This window comes from Dermochelys coriacea, chromosome 1 (genome assembly GCF_009764565.3).
Source record: "Dermochelys coriacea isolate rDerCor1 chromosome 1, rDerCor1.pri.v4, whole genome shotgun sequence".
In the NCBI taxonomy this organism is placed as follows: Eukaryota; Metazoa; Chordata; order Testudines; family Dermochelyidae; genus Dermochelys; species Dermochelys coriacea.
In genome coordinates this window covers 37821526-37846677 of record NC_050068.2, presented here as the reverse complement: position 1 = coordinate 37846677, position 25152 = coordinate 37821526, and the positions used below count along the sequence as shown (strand labels likewise).

The 25152-nt window shown below is 43.1% G+C and overlaps 1 protein-coding gene across 1 annotated transcript in view; it reads left to right on the top strand.

Annotated features, from left to right (window-relative positions):
• RDX (radixin) overlaps nt 1-24411 on the top strand; it is a 99894-nt gene extending 75483 nt beyond the window's left edge. Inside the window, exons 10-14 of the mRNA XM_038413896.2 lie at nt 11391-11521; nt 18122-18282; nt 20198-20290; nt 20702-20953; nt 22013-24411. Of these exons, the coding sequence (XP_038269824.1) occupies nt 11391-11521; nt 18122-18282; nt 20198-20290; nt 20702-20953; nt 22013-22177 (802 nt within the window). The 3' untranslated portion in view covers nt 22178-24411. The remainder of the gene's footprint in view (nt 1-11390; nt 11522-18121; nt 18283-20197; nt 20291-20701; nt 20954-22012) is intronic.
• The last annotated feature ends 741 nt before the right edge of the window (nt 24412-25152 follow it).

Here is a 25152-nt window from a genome sequence, read left to right as displayed (position 1 = left end):
TTTTGTGCCGAGCGGCTGTCCAAGTCAGTGACAGATGCTCCCAGTGTGTCCGTTGCCTTGGGGAGTCGCATGTTCCCCAAAAGTATAGTTTCTGTCTGAAATTGAAGTTGAGGGCCAGAAAGAACCAGGAACTTATACTATGTCTCCTTATGGTGGAGGGTTCGATCCAGCCAGGGGCCACCCTACCATACAACGGTCTTTGAACAGGTCTATCACTTAACCTCCTCGGCACAGCATGCCTCTAGAGCATTGAAGAGGAAATCTCTGGAATCCTCTCAAAAAGACTCTAGAAAGTGGTCTTCTGGATAGAGAATCTACCTCAAAGAGATGGTATCAGATTCAGACACTCACTTTGGCACCTACTGATTGAGCAGGGGGTTGGACTAGACCTCCTGAGGTCCCTTCCAACCCTGATATTCTATGATTTCTGACAAGGCTGCAGGTTCCTCAGGTACTGTGACCACCAGCAAGCATAAGGACTGTAAGGATTCCAGCTCGGGAAGATCAGTACCATCAGGTGATAGGTGTGGCAGAGAGTAGATGACCTAAATTGGTACAGACAGAGTCTACTAGGACCTCAGTATCCAGCACTTCAGCTCCACAAAAGACCGCCACCTACTGGTCATTCGTTGGAGAGCATGAGATCTTTGGTACTGTCTGTGCCTTCTGCCACAGTTACCCCGCCCAACTTGCCTCATTGATACTGTACACTGTTCAGTACTGCAAGAGTTTTGATTTTCTTGGGACTTGGCAGTAACAAACACCTGAATCTCCCCTATTTGGCACCGACCCATTCTTGGTACCAACCACTTCTCATTCCCAGAGATTTGGCCAGTACCGACGGAGTCTATGCCTATCTCTACCCAGTGAGGAGGAGGAGGAGGGGACTTTTCATCATTTTCTCACATTTCTGTCTGAGGCTTTCCCTTCCATTATCAAGGAACTTTCTATCCCGAGATCTCTAAGGTGTCGGACTATCCTTGTGAGAGATGCGCTCCACCATGCTGGTATGGACACACTTGGGTGCTTGCACCCATGCCTTATGTACCACCTCAGTAGCCATACTGGGACCCTTGAACCCATACAGCAATTCTCCAGGGCCCCTAGTTTTTCTTACCAGGAGAAGAGCAGACAGTTCCCACCAGCCTCTCTTTCTAAGGTTCCTGATCCACAAGTGGAGATCTTTGAGGGGCAGGAAGCAAGATTGGACAGATTGCCCTTTCTCCTCCTCAGATGAAGCTGAAATGCCTTCTCCATTGTCCTTGGCTGATGATTTTAAACTGTTCCAGGTCCTCATTAAAAGGATAGTGGACCCCTTGCAAATTCCACCGGTGGAGGTTAAGGAATTGCACATAAATTACTTGATACTCTGCACACTTCATCATCTGCTGGCATTTCACTACCTGTTAGTGAGGCCTTGTTAGACCCTGCAAAAATAATTTGGCATATTCCAACCACAGTACCATCCCCCCATAAGAGGGTAGACAAAAAATTACGTTCCCTCCAAGGACTCTGAATTTTTATTTTTCGCACCCATCCCCCAACTCTCTTGTGGTTGATGCTGTGAATGAACATGGTTGATAGCACCATGCTAAATTGATATGATAAAGATTTAAAACATCTTGATTTATTTGGCTGTAAGTCATACACATCGGCTACCTTACAATTTAGGATTGCCCATTATCAAGCCATCATGGTGAAATACAGCCATACTAACCATTCAAAGTTAAATGTCTTTATTGAGCATCTTCCAGCAGACCAGAAGGAGCAATTTCAGGTGATCATCACAGAGGGCTGACTACACTCTAGAACCACCTTGCACTCTCTGGGAATTTACACCCCTGCACAAAAAAGAAAGTTCAGTAGGTCCCAAATGGCACAGAGATCTGATTCCTCCCAGAATCATTACGAACCTCAATGTAAGGGACAGCGGTTCCAGAAGAAGAGACCAACTACTTCTCGGGCATTGACCTCACAACCCATAATTTTGAAACACCAGATTTGACTGATTAAAACATAAGAATGGCCATACTGGGTCAGACCAATGGTCCATATAGCCCAGTGTCCTATCTTCTGACAGTGGCCAATGCCAGGTGCTTCAGAGGGAATGAACAGAACAGGTAATCATCAAGTGATCCATCCCCCACCACCCATTCCCTGCTTCTGGCAAACAGAGGTTAGGAACCCTTCAGAGCATGGTTTTGCATCGATTGGTCGAGGTGCTGAGTTACCATCCCCATTCTTACCTGCAACAACAATCTGCAAGTCTCCCTCACTTTGGTGACTGCCTTTCTCATTTCTGTCAGAACTGGGAACATATTGCTACGGACTAGTGAGTTTTGGAGATTATTTCAACAAAATACTCCATCCACCTTCCTTCCCTCCCCGCAACCCATTCCCCTTGCTGTCCCTGTTCAGGGCCCCTCTTATGAGCACCCTTTGTGACAGGAAATCGACTCTCTTCTGAATCTGGGTGCTCTAGAACCAGTTATTTTTCTTGCTCATGACCATTCTATTGTAGATGTGTGTGCTCGTCACATGCACTGGTGCTGGAAGTTTTTCCCTCGGTGGTATCCGTAGGGGATCAGCTCTGGTGCCCTCTGGAGTGGTGCACGTATGCACCAGTATAAGGGGCACCACTTACTACCAGTGACGGTGCTGGAATGTCTCCTTACTTCGGCAAGCTTACTCCTCTCAACTGTGTCTAGTTGTGAACTTTTTGTATATAGTTAAAAATTTATTAGTTTTATAGTTCCATTAGTGTGGACTTAGTGATAGTTTGTTAGTCCCAAACGGGAGTTAGCCTAGGGATGGGGCATGCCCCAATCCCCGGACTTCAAATCTTGTGACTGTTGCAAGAAACCCATGCCAGTCAGTGATCCCCATAGAAGCTGTCTGAAGTGCTTAGGGGAAACCCACATTAGCGACAAGTGTCTTATTTGCAAGAGCTTCAGACCGTGAACCAAAAAGGAGCAGGACATTTGTCTCCGAGCACTCCTTATGGAGTTGACTCTTGCACCAGCCTCAGAGCCAACCAGATTGGACTCTGCTCCTAGCACCGTGGCCTCGGTGCAGAGCAAGCTGCCGACATCAGTCTCAGACTGGTGCCGATCCCTATCCCTGTTACCAGCTAAAAAGCAAAGGAAGGCCGGGAGGGGACATTATCCTATGTCCCGTAAAGGGAAGGAGAGAGCCAGAGGAGAGCAAAGACCCATGTGGGGCAACTCTTCCCCTCCAGATGGAGTCAGGCCCCAACTCCCACTGAGTGGTTGAGCACACTCCAAGACCCGCCTGCCATCTCGGGGAGCAGCAGAGGCACTTGGCAGTGCCATCCATATCTGAGGCCTTTCAGGCCACTAAGGACATTCTGTCCCTGCCAATGCCACCCACAGCAGCCAGTGAGGTGCCCTGTTCAAGGGGTAAACCTGTGTTGGGACCCTTTCAACGGCCCCATCAATGTGGCCACTGTTCCCTGCCACAGGGGTGCCCCCTCAGCACATGCCTGAACATCGCCACCAGTCCCCACCCAAGGGGTTGGCTTGCTTGCCAGAGTTCCCAGCGTTGATCCCCGGACTCCAGGCAGCATTCCTCAGGCTTGAGGCATCGATTGCCAGTGGGTTGGTGCAGACCTGCAGAGGTGTGGCACTGGTCCACAGAGCCCTAGTGCCACAAACGCCCAAGCTGCTCTCCCATCTCATGCACCGCTCCGGAGGGTTGACACGCCGGTCACCATCGCCAGAATACCAGTATGGTTCACCGCGGGCGCGTCTATGGTCTCGGACAATCAGTCTACTCGCTACTGCTCAATGGAGCAGTGTCACTCGCTAAGTGTAAGGCATCTATTGTAAGGGTACCGTCCATGATCCACCGAACGCTGCCACCAGTCACTGGGATTGTGGCACGGAAAGCAATCACTGAGGTCCAGGGCCAGAGCCAACGGGATAGGGGTAGACAGGCTGCCTTGTCATCATCCTGGTCCCCCAGACAAGTATCCCCCTCCTTGGGCTCCAACAGCAAGGAGGAGATCCTGCCTGCAGGCCAGGGCCATCTGTCGGGGGCATCGACATTCCCTGCTGGGCCACCAGTGGCAGCATGGCCCCAGAGTCTGTGGCCTGCCCCCTGGCAATTCTGGAACCCCTGCAGATTTCCCCAACTGTCACAGGGGCATAGGTCGGCCTCACGGGCATCTGACAGATGATCGGCGACAGTCTCCCACCCGCCCCCTGACTTGGACATGGAATGAGAGTGGGCTTCCCAGGGCCAGCCAGCCTTGGCTGAGGCTCCCCTGGTAGAAGTGGTGGAGTTGGCAGACCCATCTGTACCTGCCTCCTTATCTTCACCTCATGAGGTGATAGTGGGGCCCTCTCACCCGGTTCCCCAGGACAATGCCAAGGCTCACCAGGTGCTCTTGAAGAGGGTCGCCTCAAACCTGGGTCTGGAAGCTGAGGAGCTGGCGGAGCCCTCGGATTTCCTGTCCAGGGTGGCATTGCCAGTGCACGAGGGAGTGGTAAAAATTACTAAGGCCCTGTGGCAGCCACTCTCCTCACTGCTCCCCATCTCCAAGAAGGCAGAACAAAAATAATACGTCCCCGCTAAGGGGTATGAATATCTTTATACCCACCCTGCCCCAAGCTCACTGGTTGTGTTGGCAGCCAATGAGCACAATAGACAGGGCCAACCGAGATCGATGCCTAAGAACAAGGAGGCAAAGAGGCTCGATCTCTTTGGTAGAAACATTTATTCTACATAGAGCCTCCAGCTGAAAGTAACCAACCATCAGGCCTTGCTTGGCAGTTACAATTTTAATATTTGGCAGTCTAGTGCCAAGTTCATGGACTTGCTGTCAGAGAAGCCTAGGAAGAAATTCCTGACTATCCTCAATGAGGATAGGGCAGTGGCCAGGGCAGCCCTCCAAGTGGCATGGAGAAGCAGCAGTCTCTGTGGCCCGGACCACGGCCTCGGCCATTTCATGAGGCAGGTGTCCTGGGTGCAGTCATCAGGCCTTTCGACGGAGGTTCAACAATCCATCCAGGACCTCCCGTTCGATGGCCTGCCATTGTTTTCCGAACAGACAGACAGTAAATTGTATGGCCTGAAAGAATCGAGGGCTACCTTGCACACCCTAGGCCTGTACACGCCAGAGCTGGCAAAGAAGCAATTTAAGCCGCAACAGACCCAAAGGTTTGGGAACCAACCTCAGCTGGAGCCCTTCTGCAAGAAGGACAAGGGCTATAAGCGCTGGCAAAGCCATCAGCTGGCATATTCTGCTCACTCAAGCTCCACCTGTAATCAGCCGGGTGGTAAGCAGGCATTTTGAGGGTGTGCTTGAGGGCGACCTTCCAGCCTGTGTCCTGGATCCTGCTCCCCTGTTATTTTCCAACCTCCTGTTCCCCCTTGAAAGGCTCTTTCCTCTGATCTGGGATCTGGTTCCCCAATGGGACCTCAACCTAGTCCTCTCCAGGCTCACGGGTCTGCCCTTTGAGCCCATGGTTTCTTGTTCCCTTTCCCACTTGTCATTGAAGATTGCATTCCTGGTAGTGATTACCTCGACGAGACGAGTCTCCGAGATTAAAGCCCTCACTTCAGAGCCCGCATACACGGTATTCTACGAAGACAAGGTCCAGCTGTAGCCTCACCCGGCCTTCCTGCCTAAGGTGGTGTCACACTTCCATGTCAACCCAAAAAATCTTCCTCTCAGTATTCTGTCCAAAGCCTCACACGACCAGTGGGGAGAGGCGGCTGCACATTCTAGATGTCAGGCGCGCCTTGGTATTCTACCTGGTGTGCACCAAGCTCTTCCGCAGATCAGCCCAGCTCTTTATCCCAACAGCTGACAGGATGAAGGGCTTTTCAGTGTCCTCTCAGAGAATTTCAAATTGGATCACCACCTGCATCTGTACTTGTTACGAGTTTGCGCAGGCTGTGACTCCACCTGTAGCGAAGGCCCATTTGACAAGGGCGCAGGCATCTTCGGGTGCCTTCCTGGCACATGTCCCTATCGAAGATATATGCAGGGCCGTGACATGGTCTTCAGTACGCATATTCACGACTCATTATGCCATCACTCAGCAGGCCAGAGATGATGATGTCTTTGATAGAGCTGTGTTGCAATCGACATGTCCATTAGCTCTTCCCTCCCTTCGGTGGTACTACTTGGGAGTCACCTACAATGGAATGGACATGAGCAAGCACTCGAAGAAAAGATAATTACCTTTTCGTAACTGTTCTTCGAGATGTGTTGCTCATGTCCGTTCCATGACCCTCCCTCCTTCCCCATTGTCGTAGTTTCTGGCAAGAAGGAACTGAGAGTGGGGTGAACTGGTGGCACCCTTTATACTGGTGCATGTGCGTGCTACTTCCCTACAGATAGCACTCAAGGAAAAACTTCCAGCATCAGTGAATGTGGCAAGTACACACACCTACAATGGAATGGACATGAGCAACACATCTCAAAGAGCAATAGTTATGAAAAAGGTAACTCCATTTTCCCACACAACACAGAGGGAGGAAATTGTACTCCAGGTAGTTCCTAGTTCCAAAAAAGAATGGCAGTTGGAGACCTATTCTAGAGCTAAGATTACTCAACAGATTTGTAAAGATTCAGAGGTTCAACATGGTAACTCTTGCAGCAATAATTCAATCATTGGACGAAGGGGACTGGTCCTCAGCCTTCCAGCACTCTCACAGAAGGTTGCTATGCATCACTCTGGGTCAAGAGCATTTTCAATACATGGTGCTCCCGTTTGGTCTCTAGTCTGTGACCAGAGTGTTCTCAAAAGTTCTTTCTCTGGTAATGGCTCATCTTCGCAAACAAGGAACTCTGGTTTTCCCATATTTCAGTGATTGCTTGCTCAAAGGGCAGTCCTTCAATGAAGCTTCGATGGCCACTCAGAGGGCTGTAGACCTATTTCTCAGACTGGGACTACAATTAAACATCCAGAAGTTCACCTTAACCTTAGTACAACGACTGGAGTTCATAGGAGCTTACCTCAATGCAGTAACAGCCAAAGCCTTTCTCCCTTCTTACAGGTTCATAGCCCTAGCCAATTTAGTCACTACAGTTCAAGTCAACCCTCAAACATTGGCCAGATATTGTCTTCAGCTATTGGGACATATGGCGGCTGGCACCTTTGTAATAAATCATGGGAGACTTCACATGTGCTGGATCCAGGGGTAGCTCAGAACTGTTTACTCACCAAGCAAACTACTCTCCATGCCTTCGGTAGTCAAAAAAGGCCTTGACTGGTGGAAGAACCCTCACAATGTTTTCACAAAGGTCCTCTTCACTCAGCCATCTCCAACATCAGTAAGGAGAGGCATCTTTACTGGGATGGGAAGCTCATCTAGACACTAACACTGTTCAAGGCAGATGGCAGTCTCCCGAGTCCACACTCCACTTCAACTTGTTGGAATTCAGAGCAGTCAGAAATGCCTGTATCCATTTCCTCCCACTGATTAGGGGCAAATACATAAAGATCCCGATGGACAACATGTTATGCATGTTTTATATAAACTGCCAAGAGGGAGTGAGATCACCTTCCCTCTGCCCCAAAGCAGTGGGACTTTGGAATTGGTGCATACAAAACCAGATCAGCATCTTAGCAGCTTACCTTTTGGGCATTCAAAACACCACAGTGGATGCCCTCAGCAGACATTTCTTACAAGATCACAAATGGGAGATAGATCCCACTATACTCCACCACATATTTCAGCGTTGTGGCATTCCACAGAATGTGTGGGACATTCATTTGCCAAGAAGTGGTCCCAGTTCTGCTCAAGAAGTGATCTGGGTCACGTCGTTGAAGTCCAGGCATTCTGTATGCATTTTCCCCAGTTCCACTGATATCCAAAGTGCTGTTCAAGATAAAGAAAGCCAAGGTTTATTCTCATAGTTTCAACATGGCTGTGACAAACATGGTTTCCTTACCTCATTCAGCTTGCTGTTTCTCAGTTGTTTTCCAGACCATCCCCTATCTCCGCTCTTGGATAGTCAAATCATTCACCCAACCTCCGAGTTCTCCAGCTGAAGGTATGGCTAATTAGATGATTTGTATGGTTAGAAACAACTCATTCTGAGCCATGAAGAAAGTGTTGTTTCATAGCAGGAAACAATCTACTTATTACACATACACCAAAAAGTGGATGAGATTCAAACACTGGTGTGACCTAAAACGTCTTTCATCTACATACTCTCCTTCATCATTTGAACTAGATTACATTTTAAAGCTAAAAATTACAGGTTTATCTTTAAGCTCTGTAAAAGTGCATTTGGCAGCTGTTACTCCTGAGGGCATTCTGTACCAAAAAATTTAAAATTCTGCACACACTATTTTAAAATTCTGCAAGTTTTATTTGTCAATAAATAAATGCAGAGGCTCTAGCATAGCAGTGGGGAGCACAGGCCATTGGCTGCACGAAGGTGGGAGATCGTCTTGCAGCCCCCCAATCCCCCATGCTGGAACACGGACTCAGCGGTGAGGCTGCACCCAACCTTGACACAGCACAAGGCCTGGGCCTGCCCCAGAAACACCCTGGGGCCCTGCCCCTCTGTGCCAGGTGCACCAGGTGTGGGGCAGGCTGGCTCAACCAGGTAGGATCCAAGTGTGGAGGGGCTCAGTGTGGGGGGATCCAGATGTGGGGTGGGAGGATTCTGTGTGGGACAATCTGGGTGCAGGCAGCTCAGTGCGGGGGTCTAGGTATGGGTGGATCTGGATGCACAGAGGCTCATGCGGGAGGTAATTCCAGGTGCAGGTGCAGGGGCAATGGGGCTTCCAGGTGAATCTGATTGGGACTCAGCAGAGGAGTGTGGTGGGGGCAGGGTGCTGGGGGAGTGGGACTTAGTGGGGTGGCGGCCTCGATGCAGCTATTTGGGGGTCAGTGGTATGGGGGTCTGGATGTCCAGGCTCAGGGTATTGCAGAGGGTGGGGCATCACAGTGGGGGTTTGAGTGCAGGGATCTCAGTGGGGATGCAGGGGTGGGGGTCTAGAAGCAGGGGGGCTCCAGATGCAAGGTTTGAAGTTCAGTGCGGTGGGGTTTGGGTATGGAGGGCTAGGGGGCTTCTGTATGTACCAAGCTTGGCAGGGGTGTCTACGTATGGGAGGTCCCGATGCACGGGGGTTGAGTGGCTGGGGGAGCAGCTCCCTGTACAGCGACCCCTCCCCTCACAGCTGAGGAACGATGAGGGTAGCAAGCAGGGGAGGATGCTGAGCTTCCTGCAGCTGGGGGAAGTCTCTGGGAGTGGATCTGACACAACCCCAGCCACTCCTTGCAGGGGAAGAGAAAGTACCATCCTTTCCTGCTTCCAGCCCAGCCAGGACTATCAGCTGATCCCAGCTCAGGGTAGGAGCCACTGGCTGGGGTGTCCCCAGCCCCACAGTGATTTACCTCTCCACCGGCTGCTCCAGGTGCCTGAAATGATGTACCTGCACTGTTAGGGAGTAGTGTGTGACTGCTCTTGCAGCTTCCCTTTGCTTCCCTGTCAGAAAGGTTTTTTTTTTTCTGTGGGGAAGCAAAGAAATCTGTGGGGGACATAAATTCTGTGCACACACAATGGTGCAGAATTCCCTGAGCAGTAAGCTGTTACAGCCTTCCAGGGTTTTTTTTTTTCTTTGCTCATCCTCTAACAAGGAGGTTTCTCAAGGGACTGGACAACCTATTTCCTCAAATCAGGTGGCCTACACCGGCATGGGACCTCAACTTGATACTCTCATGTCTTACAAGGCCTCCCTTTGAACCTATGGCCACCTGCTCCTTTCTACACCTGTCTCTGAAAACTGAATTTCTAGTAGCCATTTCTTCTAATCAAAGAGTGAGTGAGATAGGGCTCTGATGCTATGCCCTCCCTTCACAGCCTTCTTTAAAAATAAGGTCACACTGCAACCTCATCCCAAGTTTCTGCCAATGTTATCTTCAGTCTTCCGTATAAATCAACCTATCCACTTTCCAGTTTTCTTCTCTAAGCCACACCAGGATAAAGGAGATGTGACAGTACTATGCTCAATGTCAGGAGGACATTAACCTTTTACTTAGACAGAGCTAAGCCTTTAGGAAATCTCCCAGATTATTTCTCTCCATTGCAGACAGAAGTAGGGGATTTCCAATTTCCAAGCAAAGGCTCTGTAGATGGATATCTGTCTGCATTACCTACTGCTATCAATCTCATGATTTTCAACCTTCCTCTAGGGTATGAACTCATTGAACAAGAACATTCCCATTGCAGAAATATGTAGAGCCGTGACATGGAGAGCTATTCATACATTTGTTGAACACTATGTAATCACTCATTCCTCAGTTTCTGATGCCGTATTTGGCCCTACTGTTCTCTCTCCAATCCTAGACTCAACTGTGAACCCTACCCCTTTGTAGAGGATATTGCTTGATAGTCCTCTAGAGTTGAGCACCCATAGGGACACTACCTGAAGAAGAGAAGGCTACTCACCTTATGCTGTAACTGTGGTTCTTCGAGATGTATGTCCCTGGTGGTGCTCCATTACCCACCCTCCTCCCATCTGCTTCAGAGTTCTTTTCAGTGACTTCTGCGGTAGAGAAGGAACTGAGGGTGGTTTGCGTGCACAGCTCTATATAGCATCGGTACGTGGCATGAGGGTGCAGGGCATGAGGCTGTGGGGGATGCGCGCGTGGGCCAAACAGACACTGCTACCTAAAATCTCCAATCTGAGGTGCATGGGCACAAGCGCACTTAGGGTGGCACTCCCAGAGAGGCGCACATCTTGAAGAACCACAGTTACTGCATCCGATGAAGTGAGCTGTAGCTCACGAAATATATTATGCTCTAATAAATTTGTTAGTCTCTAAGGTGCCACAAGTACTCCTTTTCTTTTTGCACAGGGAGAGTAAGCTTCTCTTTTCAAAATGCAAACATTGTCTTTGTGAAAAGCTCAATAATTTCTCAAAGCTATTTCTGTTGCTAAATATCTTTGTTCTCTTTTGCTTAATTCTTTAAAACTTGTCTCTCTAAGGGCCCTTGACAATACAAGTTCAACCCAGTTACAACGTGGCTTTTCTCTGACCTTTTAAAAATCACAGTTGTGATTTTCAGCAAAGATTAAACCGTAACCTTGGCCATATCAGAACTAAACCCTTGGATGTAACTTGGTCAAGCCTTGACCCAGGTTCTGTAGCTCTGTTGTGTTAAGAGTCTTTCTACATTCCAGATTGCAATAATGGTATAACTGAGTTATTGACACTTGTTTGTAGGATAAACTGAATCTGAAACACTTAGTACTAAATTCTGCTCTTGCTTACACATCTTCGTGAACTGAGAATAAATTCCTTGACTTCAATTGAGTTTAACTGGTGTAAATGAAAGCAGAATTTAGTCCTTTTGCACTCATGCACAACTGTGTAATATATTTCATTTTTGTTTTTAGAGCACAATTAGAAAATGAGAAGAAAAAAAGGGAAATAGCAGAAAAGGAAAAGGAAAGAATAGAACGTGAAAAAGAAGAATTAATGGAGCGCTTAAGACAAATTGAAGAACAGACAATGAAGGCCCAAAAAGGTAAACTCTCATTCATCATGTAATCCCTTTTATTTCAATCCTTGCAGAAGTGATGAATAGTTTTAGTTCCACAATTTAGGATTGTTTATAAAAATTACAAAACTTAATATGACATTTTGATTTTAACATTCACTGACACTTGTAGTTCAAACACTGCAGCATTTTTTTAGAAGTTGAATTATATGCTACTTTAATTGTCTACCACTGAATTGTTTAAAACAATGTATAATTTCATTTAAAATGATGTATAATTCTCTGTGTTCTTAGCTACAAATTTGTAGAAGCTTTGTGTCATGCACTTCAGAATCCTTTTAATTCCTCTCAAGGACACCCCTTTGCAGATAGGTTTCGCTACTTTCACCCCATCTAGGTGCAGCCATGCAGTCCTACCACTTTTAGTCTGGATCTCTGGGCTGCAGTCCCCTGTATACTAACCACATTAGCTCTTTTTCTCTGAGAGCCTATGACAGCAGCTGATTAAAGTGACTCAAAAATAGCGTAATGAAACAAAGCATTATTTATGCACACAAAGGTACCTAACATGCAGAGCAAAGGGAAAAAACAAAGTTCTGTACACAAGTTTCCCCTTTCCTAAACACTATAACCTTTCCTTGAAAACTTTAATAAGCTCTATTCTACCCAGCTACTCCATCTCTAAGCTGGGAGAGGCAGCCTACTTGCTGCAGTTTGTGTCTCTTTCTTAGTGTCTCTGTCACTGTCTTCTCTGGGCTGCAGTTTACAAGCTGCTCAGCCCACTCAGTCTTTCCTAGGCCAGCATCTTTAAGGTTTTATCCTGACCTAGTCTCAAGTCTGAGAAGAATAAACCCTACCAGCCTGGATGAAGCCTTATCTCACTGAATGAGCCATTTTTCAATATTTTGTTTTATTCTCATGGATAAAAGTGTGTGGCCCTTAGCCTTATTTTCTGCACATGATTCAAACCCTGCTCTGAAGACAGATTTATTAATTTTTTCATAGGCTTTTCTGTGATGCTCACCACTATTGTATGTGTGCACTTCACAAACATTAATCTCCACAAGACCTGTTAAGGGATGGTATTATCTCAATTTTACAGGTGGGAAACTGAGGCAGAGAGAAAGTTAAGGTCAAATGTACGTACTAAATTGGGGTGTCCAATTTCAGACGCCTAGGACCTGATTTTTCAGAGTACTTACCATTACCTTTATATGCTGAAAGCGCAGCAAATATTGATTTCCGTTTCAGCTGAGAGTACTCAGTACTTTTGCAAATCATACCCCTCACATCTCAGTTGGGGCACCCAGAAAATGAGGAACACAATTACCATCACATGTGACATGTTTAGTTTAAGTGACTTGTCCAGTACCACACTGGGACTCTGTGGCAGAAGCAAAGATAGAATCCAGTTTTCCAGGATAGCATTCAACTACCTTAACTATGACACCATCTTTTCTCTTCCTGCAATCCCCTACCTGATTCACTACATAACTTTCAGATTCTGCACCATCTGAGGCCTAGACAACAGTCTCCTTCATTACATTACCCTGATTTACCCATCCATCCTCTGCACTGAATAAGACAAGATCCTGTGATCATATAATTAAAGACTGTATCATAGTGCATTACATACCAGGGATCTGAATTACAATTACACAGACAACCTTAATTCTGGCATTTCTTCATTTTTGAGTGCTCAAATTTACAACCTTAATGTTCCTTTAATGTAGGATTTTGTGTGTAATTATACCTAGGTTTTTAAAAAAGCAAATTGAAAAAACAAATGTATCATGTACACCCAGCTGGTTGATCTGCAGGGTTAGAACCTTTAGAACCACCACACAGAGCTCAGCCACTTGAGCTAAAGCGGTAACTGATAGTAATAGGCTATCATCCTCTACATAACCAGTGTTCAAGATGGATGAGAAACACTGCCAGTGGGTTTCATAGGTATTGCTGACAGCAGAGGAATGGTGAGATTCAGAAATCTTGGGTTTCATTCTAGGTTCTGGAGGAGACTGTGCTCCAGTGTCACAGATTCTTCTGCCCCAGTTCCCTCAAAGCCTGCCTCTTCCACCTTGTCCCTTACAACCTGTCCTTGTCCCAGTTCTGTCTATTCCGCACCCCTCTTCCTTATCCCAGTCTCTTTGCCCAGTCAGTTCTAGTCTACCCCACTGGGCTTGCCACTCCCAGTCTCTCTCAATCTGATCTGTGTGTAATCTTCCCCTCTTTCCTGCTTCCAGTCATCCCTCTTTGGTTTATTTCTCCCTGTGCTAGTCCCCAGTCTCGCTGTCTGAGTTTTCTCAACAATCTCAGCCTCCTCGTCCTCAGCTCCGTGTCTCTGTGCCCACCTAGTCCCAGTTCTCCCCCTATATTCTGTCTCCTTGGCAGATCTGGCCCCTAGTGTCCTCTGCACCCCCTTCCTCCTTGCCCCCAGTTCCAACTCTTTTGCCCAACTAGTCCCAGCTCCCTCACTCTGGCTGCCAGTCTTTTAGCCTAGCCAGTCCAAGTCTCTCCCCACCCAATCTCCAAAGTCCCAGTCTCATTTTCTCTCTTCTTTCCTATACCAGCTCTGATCCTTGTCCCTTCTGGATTCAGTTTGCACAGCCTCCTCCATCATGGTGCCTGAGCCCAGCTAAGGGAGCATTGTGAGTTCAGGGAATACAGTCTCCCTGCTTTCAGTTCCAAATTGGCCCAAAGCAGCCAAAAGCAGCAGTTGCAGGGAGAGTCTGCTTTGCCCTTGCATCCCTAGACTGGAACATGAACGGTGTGGTTGGAATCTTTGGAGAATTTAGTTGTGAAGCTGTAATAATTGTCTACTGATAACGTTGGCCAAATTTGGGTGAAACTTCATCAGGATGGCAAAAAAACACATCCCTGATGAAACAGCTAGCCCCGTGGCAAACTTCAAATCCCCTCTCCAAGTCATGGGGACTCTAGAATGTCTCTTACAGAAGTTCACTAACATCATTCTCAGAAATGGCTGAACCATTTTGGCTCTAACTCTCCAAAGACTTCAGCCTTAAGGCAGATACTAGGCATGGAAAGTTTTGCTGAAACAGTTAAAATTTGTCAGTTGCGTATAACTTTAACAACAGGATCTTGTAATGGGAAGCATCAAGCACCTTAATAATAGGCAGTGCTGCTGGCCCACCTTCTAATTTTGTGATCGTTTACTGAATGATTTTACTACAAGGAGTGCACACAAGAGTGTGTATTAGGGCATAGGAACATTAAGTTTTAGAGGTGAGTTATGTGACTGAAAAGGACTGTTGAAACACTGTAAAATTAAAACATAATTTTAATTGGAATTAAATAGTATAAAAGCACTTAGCTTTGTACTGTAGTAGATTTTTAAAAATTATATAATCTGCTAGAAATAAATTTTTACCCTGGAACCATTGCGCCAAACTGCGTCTTGCTTCTATTCTAATATTATTCCCAGTGGCTGTTATTCCCAGTTTTCTTTTAAAGCATTGATTCTTCATAATCCTTAAATTATTTGGAACTAAAAATTTCATTTAGGTAGGTCAAATAATAAAAATAGTACTAAATATTTATCTATAGAAATCTACCATAAAGGAAATAAAATAGAAAGGAGAAACTGATTAAGCAGTTAGCAAAAGAAAAGTGAAAGAGAAACTATACAAATAAAAAAAGTATGTCCTCACTTCAAACTTCCCCACTGCCAGCAAGTCATTACAAGTTCCAACAGCCTTCTGAAACAATACAGGTTTCAGAGTAGCAGCCGTGTTAGTCTGTATTCGCAAAAAGAAAAGGAGTACCCGTGGCACCTTAGAGACTAACAAATTTATTAGAGCATAAGCTTTCGTGAGCTACAGCTCACTTCATCAGATGCATTTGGTGGAAAAAGCAGAGGAGAGATTTATATACACACACACAGAGAACATGAAACAATGGTTTTATCATACACACTGTAAGGAGAGTGATCACTTAAGATAAGCCATCACCAGCAGCAGGGGGGGGAAAAGGAGGAAAACCTTTCATGGTGACAAGCAAGTTAGGCTAATTCCAGCAGTTAACAAGAATATCAGAGGAACAGTGGGGGGTGGGGTGGGAGGGAGAAATACCATGGGGAAATAGTTTTACTTTGTGTAATGACTCATCCATTCCCAGTCTCTATTCAAGCCTAAGTTAATTGTATCCAGTTTGCAAATTAATTCCAATTCAGCAGTCTCTCGTTGGAGTCTGTTTTTGAAGCTTTTTTGTTGAAGTATAGCCACTCTTAGGTCTGTGATCGAGTGACCAGAGAGATTGAAGTGTTCTCCAACTGGTTTTTGAATGTTATAATTCTTGACGTCTGATTTGTGTCCATTCATTCTTTTACGTAGAGACTGTCCAGTTTGGCCAATGTACATGGCAGAGGGGCATTGCTGGCACATGATGGCATATATCACATTGGTAGATGCGCAGGTGAACGAGCCTCTGATAGTGTGGCTGATGTGATTAGGCCCTATGATGGTATCCCCTGAATAGATATGTGGACAGAGTTGGCAACGGGCTTTGTTGCAAGGATAGGTTCCTGGGTTAGTGGTTCTATGAATGGGCACAAATCAGACGTCAAGAATTACAACATTTTATAACATTATACATTTATAACATTTTTGGTAAACCAAACCACAAAAGACATTACCGCCAGCTCCACCGCACTTCCAATAATTGTCAGTATTGCACCTTGCCAGCTAAGACAAGAAGGTGTCCAATAAATGTTATGGAATTTTAAAATGTGTACCTTAAAGTTTTGCTTCTTGTCGTTTTTCTCACAATCTAAGAATCTGTTCTATTGTCTAATATTAAAGTGGGCATTGAGATCTCTATCAATTTAATAAAAAGAAAAGGAGTACCGGTGGCACCTTAGAGACTAACAAATTTATTAGAGCATAAGCTTTCGTGAGCTGTAGCTCACGAAAGCTTATGCTCTAATAAATTTGTTAGTCTCTAAGGTGCCACCGGTACTCCTTTTCTTTTTGCGAATACAGACTAACACGGCTGCTACTCTGAAACCTATCAATTTAATAATAACTTTAGAAAAGTGGACACACGCCCTCCTGAGAGAGCATTGCCACATTTGGAATTATTCCCTCAGTACAATGAGCTAATATTTACACATGCATTTTCAGTTCCCTTTAAGTAAAAAGATTAGGCACACTTTCTGTTTGTGTAAATTCCTGCCCTTTTCAATATTGGAGATCCAAGATTTCTTGAGATTTCTCTCAGTATGTTCACTGCCCTCCACACAAAATAATGGTTTGTTGGTTTCATAACTGCCTGTCTATCCTGAGGGAGCTGAAGGCAAATGGGGACTGACTTATCCAAAAATGGATAAAGTATAAAACATTTTTAACTTTTACTACAAAACATGGCATGACATGATGTTCTTTCGTAGATGAGCGTTTAAAATATTCTGCTGAATTAAAGGGATTGGCAGATTCAGTTATCAATTCCTTTGTATTTCATGTCTATCACAATTCTGCCCTCCCGCTTACAATATTTTGATAAACTGGCAGTTAAATGACTTTTAAAACAATATAGCTTTTTTTATTAAAATTTTCCTATCCACACCCTTTTGAAATAGAAGGTATTTGGCTTCTCTGGATAGTAAATTTAATTTCTTGCAGAGAAGCAATATCAAAGTTTTTTGGATCTAAGGTTCATAAAATATCTTTTTACATTGTTAGAAAAGCTGACACTAGTCACATTTAGAGAGACTATACAATTTGACTTCATTTAGTCATACTTAAAATGTAAGATTGTATTACTTTTCTTGAAAGTTCAACGTAATAGAAAAAAGAGAAATTCGCAAATGTAACCTAAAGGAAAAGGCAAAACTAATTGCAGATACCCAGATTAAACCCAGACACTCATACCATGGTAATGAAAGAGTATAATTACCTGAATACGCACTTTGTGGCATAAATTCTGTTAAAATACTGTTTTCCAGGGACTAGCTCTCTGAACCTTAGCGCTCTTATCTTCTAGCAGTAGAGATGCTTACTTAAAATGGCCAGCAGATTCCTCTGTTGTGGGTGAGGAATGGTTGCTACCCATTTTAGTGGGATATAATGGCGTTTCGCTTATCTTTTGTATTAAAATGGGTATGTGAAATGCCATGGCAAAATATTTAACATATACGCCTTTCCTTTCCAAAGAGATGAAAGTATCTTTAAGCCTTATTTTGTTAATAAGGAGATAAAGCATTTTCAGAGGTGCTGAGCCACCCCACCTCTTATTCTCTGCAAATTGTGTTGTAAACTGCCAGGGCTTCTGAAAATCAAGTCCTATATGAAGAACAGTTAAAGATAATGGCCAAGATTTAAAAAAAATAGGAGCCTAACTTTAGGCACCTTAAAAATGTGTTCTGAATGTCAAAAGTGCTGAATGCTCAGCAACTCCCATTGGCTTTAATCAGACCACTTATTTAGGTGCTTAAATATGGACTTTAGGAGCCTAACTTTAGTCACCCTAAAATCTTGGCCAACTTTTTAAATAACTTACAGTTTGGATAATTTAATGACTTAATAGAGAATATAAAATTTGATACATTTATATTTGTCAGTACAAAAACCAACGAACAGTGTATTTTGTGAACCTTCCTTTGGACAGAGCTGGAAGAACAGACAAGAAAAGCTCTAGAACTGGATCAAGAACGAAAGCGAGCAAAAGAGGAAGCAGAGCGCCTGGAAAAAGACCGTCGAGCTGCAGAAGAGGCTAAAGCTGCTCTAGCCAAACAGGCTGCTGATCAGATGAAGAATCAGGAGCAGCTAGTAAGCAGTTGAAATCAAGCTACAGTTATTTCAATAAGTTGAAAATACAGCCTTTTGGGGTTTGACATTAATTACTTTTTTGTTGAAAGAAACAGATACTCTTCCATGATGGAACATAGGTACCTTGACCATTAGATTCCAGCTTTGATAAGCAGATTGATACCTTTTACATAAGTGGCAATAACAATAGTTTGACCTGTTCATTATTAATAATAAATTTAAAATGCCAACAAGTACATGGAATTTATACTGAAATGTTACTCATAGCATGTAGTGACATTCTTTGTAGGTTTTCCCACAGTCAACTCCAGGAGCCATTGCAGTCCTTTAGTGTCTGGTAACATGCTGTGCTCGATTGCTCACTATGGGACCATATTACACTAATATACTTGTATTATTTAAAGAGATTGTACATTAAAATTTCAGGGTGAGCTTTCAGGAAAATTCAGTGTTACCTAATTCTGCTTCCAGTGAAATCAATCATAAAATTCCTGCTGACTACTTTGAGAGGAAAGTTGACCAATGCTGAGCGCTTTTGAAAATCCCACCCAGAATGTAGAAGTATTGTTTCATAATAACTAAAATTACCTGTATAGGTGGCATACATCAGCATACTCTGCTATCATAGAGATCATTGTTGAGAAGTTGCCAGAATATGGCTATCTCCCACTGTATTGCTACCCACAGCAGAAAATAAGATTTGGAGGCGGACACAGGGAAGCCATAGTTTGCTTCCCTCACAGATACATCCTATATAGCCACTCTGTAACACACCCCGCCTAATATTTCAGGGTCATCTGGTTGAGAACCAGAATGGCTTCCCTTAGTTTCTTTCACTGTAAGATAGCCAGTCATTTTCATCCCATTGAGAGGCTGATCTTTCTGATAAATGGAAAAAATTTAAGCTTAAGAAAATATTATTTTTGACTACAACTATGTAAGTTTTTTCCCTTTTCCATCACTTAGGATAGAAAGTAGGAAAATGTAGTAGGTTGATTCCAGGCCCTGGCCTGTACACACTATATTATAAAGGCACCATAGTTATCCAGGGAGAATTCCTCCAGTGTAGGAGTAGCCCTACCCTGACCCCCTGCAGTCCCCATCTGTAATAGACAGGGCTGAGAATGAGAAGGAGAGTTACCATAGCACTGAGGGCTGGTCTTCACTATCGGGAGATTTAGATTTGATTTAGCTGGGGTTGGTCCTGCTTTGAGCAGGGCGTTCGACTAGATGACCTCCTGAGGTCCCTTCCAACCCTAATCTTCTATGAGATCAGCGCTGCTGCAATCGATGCAGCAGGGGGTCAATTTAGTTGGTCTAGTGAAGACCCGCTAAATCAATGGCAGAGAGCGCTCCGGTCAACCCCGGGACTGAACTCCCTGAGAGGATTAAGGTAAATCAACGGGCGAGTGTCTCCCATCGATGCAACACAGTGAAAACACTGCGGTAAATCGATCTAAGCTACATCGACTTCAGTTTTTGTTATTCATGTAGCTGGAGTAGCGTAATTTAGGTCATCTTACCCCAGTAGTGAAGACAAGCCCTGAGATTTTGGGCTGTGGTGCCAGCATGTAGGTAGCCCAGGTAAGGCTGCTGTAAATGTTAAGAGCTTCTGGGGCTGTTCTAATTCACTCCTGGAGCTGTATCAGCCCCCAGCCAGCTCAGAATCTGGGATGTAGGAAGGTGACTTAAAGCCCTCCTCACTAGGCAATGCTTCCTGTGAGGTGCAGCATAGAATTTCTCCTAGCTCATTTATATTTTTTGTACCTTTTAAAATAATACTTTTAGTGATTGAGCTCCTGGTTAGTTAATTCTTCTAGCCCAAAGCATAGCAAAGGCTTTGCCCCTTCTACTGCAAAGCCAAAAATGGGGTAGCAAATTAACCTTTCTACTTGTTTAATTCTCTTGTTTTTAGGCAGCAGAACTTGCTGAATTCACTGCCAAGATTGCACTTCTAGAGGAGGCCAAGAAGAAGAAGGAAGAGGAAGCCTCAGAATGGCAGCACAAAGTAATAGCCTCTTATTGTGTATTAAGTTGGGATTTTCGAAGGAGGGAGTTTGGTGCACAATTCCCATTGAAATTTAGTGAGGTTGAGTACATGTCTGCCTTTGGCTCCTTTGAAAATCCCACCCCAAAAGACCTAGTCCTCCAATTTCTTCAAACCATACAAAATAACTATTTAATTTCAGAATACTGAGTGATAAATCAATGTGGAGAAAAATACTCTCATCAGAACTCCTTTCCACTCTGGCTTATATCCTCGCAGGTTTCAGTCTATAAATGACTCTGCTAGTGTACAGAAGGAGTGGTTACCATATATGTAGACATTTAAACTATTTTCTTTTTAATTCTTGGATTATTTTTAGATCACTTTGAAGGTGAAACTATATAAATGCTAAGTACTAGTATTATTATTTAGGCTTTTGCAGCCCAAGAGGATTTGGAAAAGACCAAAGAAGAACTGAAGACAGTAATGTCTGCTCCTCCACCACCACCACCACCTCCTCCACCACCAGTTATTCCTCCAACAGAGAATGAGCATGATGAACATGATGAGAACAATGCTGAAGCTAGTGCAGAACTGTCTTCTGATGGTGTCATGAACCACAGAAGTGAGGAAGAACGGGTAACAGAGACACAGAAAAATGAACGTGTTAAGAAACAGCTCCAGGTAATGAAGGTTGTGGTTGCATTAATGGTATAATTAAGCCTTTAGTTTTTTATTCCTTAATTGCTGAAAATCTTGTATATTTAAGCAGCACATTTAAGTGAAACTGTAATGTGTAGTTTCCTTCGCATATTTTATCACTTACTAGATTTGTAACTAAACTGAACAAAACTGAGTAAAATAAGACTTGGAGTAGAATAACATACTCTGTGTGTAGTTTAAAAAGTGTACATATAAATGTGATGCTGCACTACTACAAATATTTACAATCAAATATTAAAAATGTAAATTCCCCTGTAGTACACTATAATCTTTAAAACTTAATCCTTTAATTTCTGAACCAAAAATTGTTGTACCATACTAACTGGTGTTTTGTTCAGTGAGTATTATTTGCGTTTCTCAGCAGCAACTCACAGTATCTAGAAATGTAAAAAGCAAAGTAAAAACATAAACCTGTTAGGAGAGAATTTTATCTCCATTCAAACAGTTAGACTCTAGAAGATAATGTTTCATTTTTTTCTGTCCTTTTTTTAAAAAGTAATCTGTCATTGGACAATTTACTAATACAACATAAAGGTACCATTTTTCTATGAAGATACTAAAACGAACGTGAGCTCCTATTTTTTCTCAGTGTCAGTATTTTACCAACAAACAGTATTTTCTGAATTGTGTAAATATCCTCCTGCTGTGCTGGTCATGGTACTCAAGCAGAGAAGTAAATAGCTGCAACCTTTCAGTTAAGTAGAAACTAGAGTAAAGTCAAGCCCTATCTTCTCCTACCAGACTATGTTCCCTTGCTCTTATTAGAATTTTCCTCCTGGACACTAGAATGTGAAGACCCTTTGCCTCCAGGTTTGTTATCCTCTCAGTCTGCATGATGTATCTAACAGCTTCAGCACAGTCAGGTATTTTCACTTCTTTCTTGAGCATAGCAGGAAGCATTCCTATAGTTGGCATTTAGCAAATCCCTGTCCAAGACTGTAGATCATATGTTGTCAGGAAATCTTAAATCTTGGTGCCGAGGAGTGAAAATGCTGAAACTCAAATATTTTATTCTCACAGACACTAAGTTCTGAGTTGGCCCAAGCCAGAGATGAAACCAAGAAAACACAAAATGATGTCCTCCATGCTGAGAATGTTAAAGCAGGTCGTGACAAGTACAAGACTCTTCGACAGATCCGACAAGGGAATACAAAGCAGCGTATTGATGAATTTGAGGCAATGTGAGAGCTGTTATTTTGCATATATGTTCTTCGTAAAGCTGAACCACCAACAGAGAAAAAAGCAGGCTTTTGCAGATTTGAAGATTGTACCCCACTTTGCCAAAGCACTTATACCAGTTTGACTGTGGTGGTAAAAAGACAAATTTAGGGGAACCCATTCAACAATAAGGCAGTCTGTCATCTTTGGCTTTTTTGGGGAAGGAGAGAGGAATGGTGGGGGCAGAAGGTTTCCATTGTCTTACATTTTATTTTCCATTTTCATAGTTTGTGCAGCTTGTTCTCTTGAAGACTGGCACTTACTATTATCATGACTGTCAAGTGTGTATGTATTACCAAAACACAAAGGAGATTAGATCTGAACCTAAAACTAATGGATACTATTTCAGTGTCATGCAGTATGAAATTACATTTTCCCATGTAGCCACATCTCCTTAGGAGTTTGATATTGCTGACTTTATCATTTTTTCACAGAGCTGAATTCTCTGGGTGTTTCATGTCCTGTCATCATTGATGGTTTTCTTTGCCTACCTGTTCACAAAGGTCTAGATGGCAGGTAGTAGGTTCCAGCAGAGATTTTAAAATGGAACACTACCTGTAGGCAGCAGTTGTCTGCGATTGGCCTAAATAAGTATTGCTTTTTCACTTTAGATGTGTAGAAATATTCTAATATAGCAAAGAAAAGAAAAACAAAATACAAGAATCTTGTATCCTGTTTTTTTATTATTATTTTAATTGCAATAAGAAAAACCTGGACCTTTCTGGCAAGGGAGCATATGAAAACATCAGTCCCAGGGAGGGGACAGTATCCTACCTCACTACTATATACATGATGACTGGTCCTTTAAACACCATGTAAACTTGAGTGTGCAAATTGACTTTCATCTTATGATGATACTATAGAAAGATAGGAATCTTTACTTTTAAGATTTTGTTTTACTTCTAGAAGGATTTATAGTGCTAAATACTGCTTAACTGCCTTTTTGTTGAGTTAAATTATAAAATGATATGATATACATTAAAACTGTAACCTGTCACTGGTATACTATCCTACAGGAGGGGTGTGGAATGTGTTTGTGTTTATGGGTTTCTCTGTACCAAATGAAAATACCCATAATTGGAAAAAAAGAGGCTTGTAGCTTCATTTCTCAATGATGCCAGTGTGTAATTGTTATTGTATCTGATGTCTGATCATTGTTGCTCAATTGTCTCAAAGTCTGGAAAAGGAGATTTAAACAAGAGAACTTTTTTAATTTTAGAGGGTCAAATAGTTCATAGAAAGTGAGTCTTTCCTTTAAGGAATTTATGAATTAAGAAACTATTTTACAACTAACATCAACTGCAATTATTCTTCACTTTATAGTACCCTGGTTAGTGTCTAGCTGGAAAAAGCCCTGCTTTCTCTGAGGATGGTTCAGCAATCTTCCATTTGGTATTATGCCCTCATAAATTTACACTTATCTATTAAAATATGCCATTTTATTAAACATTTTTTCAGACACAATAGGTTCAAGTTATTTATGAACAGTTCAACTGAGCTTTTTTGATTTTGCTGAGTTAAAGACACACTTTGGGATGATATCATGGAAAAGGGTATAAAGTTGATTTAATATATTTTGGGTTGTGGGGCTAAAAATAGCTGGTTAACTTTGAAAAGACTGGTGTGCAAATGTTGTGCCCATACTTCAAAACACGGGTTGGTGGAAGTTTAGTGTTTCTACTTGCAGTGCATTGAAAGAACAGTTTGTGTATCTCAGGCTTCCTGCATGAGCATTTGAATTTCCAGAGTGTTAGAACCATTTGCCGTAGCAGGTGAAATACTGCGCTAATAGTGGGTTTTTATGTTTTTTTCCTGAAATGTGTGCACTAACATTACTACATCAGTTTATCAATGTTGAAAAATACCAGTTAAATTTGCTGTTCATAAATCTACAATATATAGATTAGAATTAAAATGGATCTAATCCATTTATAAAGCTGTGTGAATTTTTCTAAATAACCAGGAATAACAATTTGAAATGTAGATTTTCACAATGAACCAGAGTGGTTATTACCAATAGTTGGGAACACTTATTGATGATGCAGAGCTATTACGAATGCATTTAATGAGTACTTGGTGAAGTAAATTTCAACATGTTTTCCCCTTAGCATCATGTTTTGTGTTGTACAATTAAGCTACAGTTACATCTACTATTTTGGATAACATGAATTGGTTAACAATAAAGAGATACAGTTAATTTCTTTGAGGTCCACTGTTGTTATTTAAGGTACTTTATCCTGGCAAATCTGTTAAACTCATTGCAATAGCTTTTTTTCATAGCAGTGAATAACTTCTGGATCATCATCAGTCTTAAAATTTCACATTGTGGTCAAAGTAAAATAAAAATGGTTTTAAATTAAAACCCCAAAGAATAGTAGTCTGCTTCAGAAATTACTGCCTACAACTGGGAGGAAAAACTGGTGATTGCTGATTCAAAAGAGGATATGAATCATTAGAGTAAATTGTATCTTTTGAGACAAGAAGATCAAATTTGGCCACATAAGAGCTGCAGGGTAATGTAAGAACTTTCAATCACTGCCTGAACTGTATTTAGCCTCAGGCAAAGTAAAGTTTAGTTTAATTGGTCACTGGCTTGTCTTTAACATTTTTATTATTCTTAATGTTATTTATTTATTAACATGGCATATATTATCTGGATAGTTCTTTCAAATACAGAGATGCCTAAAGATGCTTTTTATTTATAAGCAAGCTTGCCTTTTCTACCATCCTCTTCACTAATGTGGAGCACATGCACTGCTTTTGGCTTCTTTCACAAAAATGGCTAGACAAAGTAATCTGCTAAAGAATTTGCACATAAATCGGGCTTCCTCTCAGTTGACATACAGTTCAGTCTCACATTTCTCTTTGGCCTTGCATGGGTTCGAACATAGAGCCCTCCATTCTGTTAGATACGTCAAAGCTGTTAAAATAAACGAAAGGAC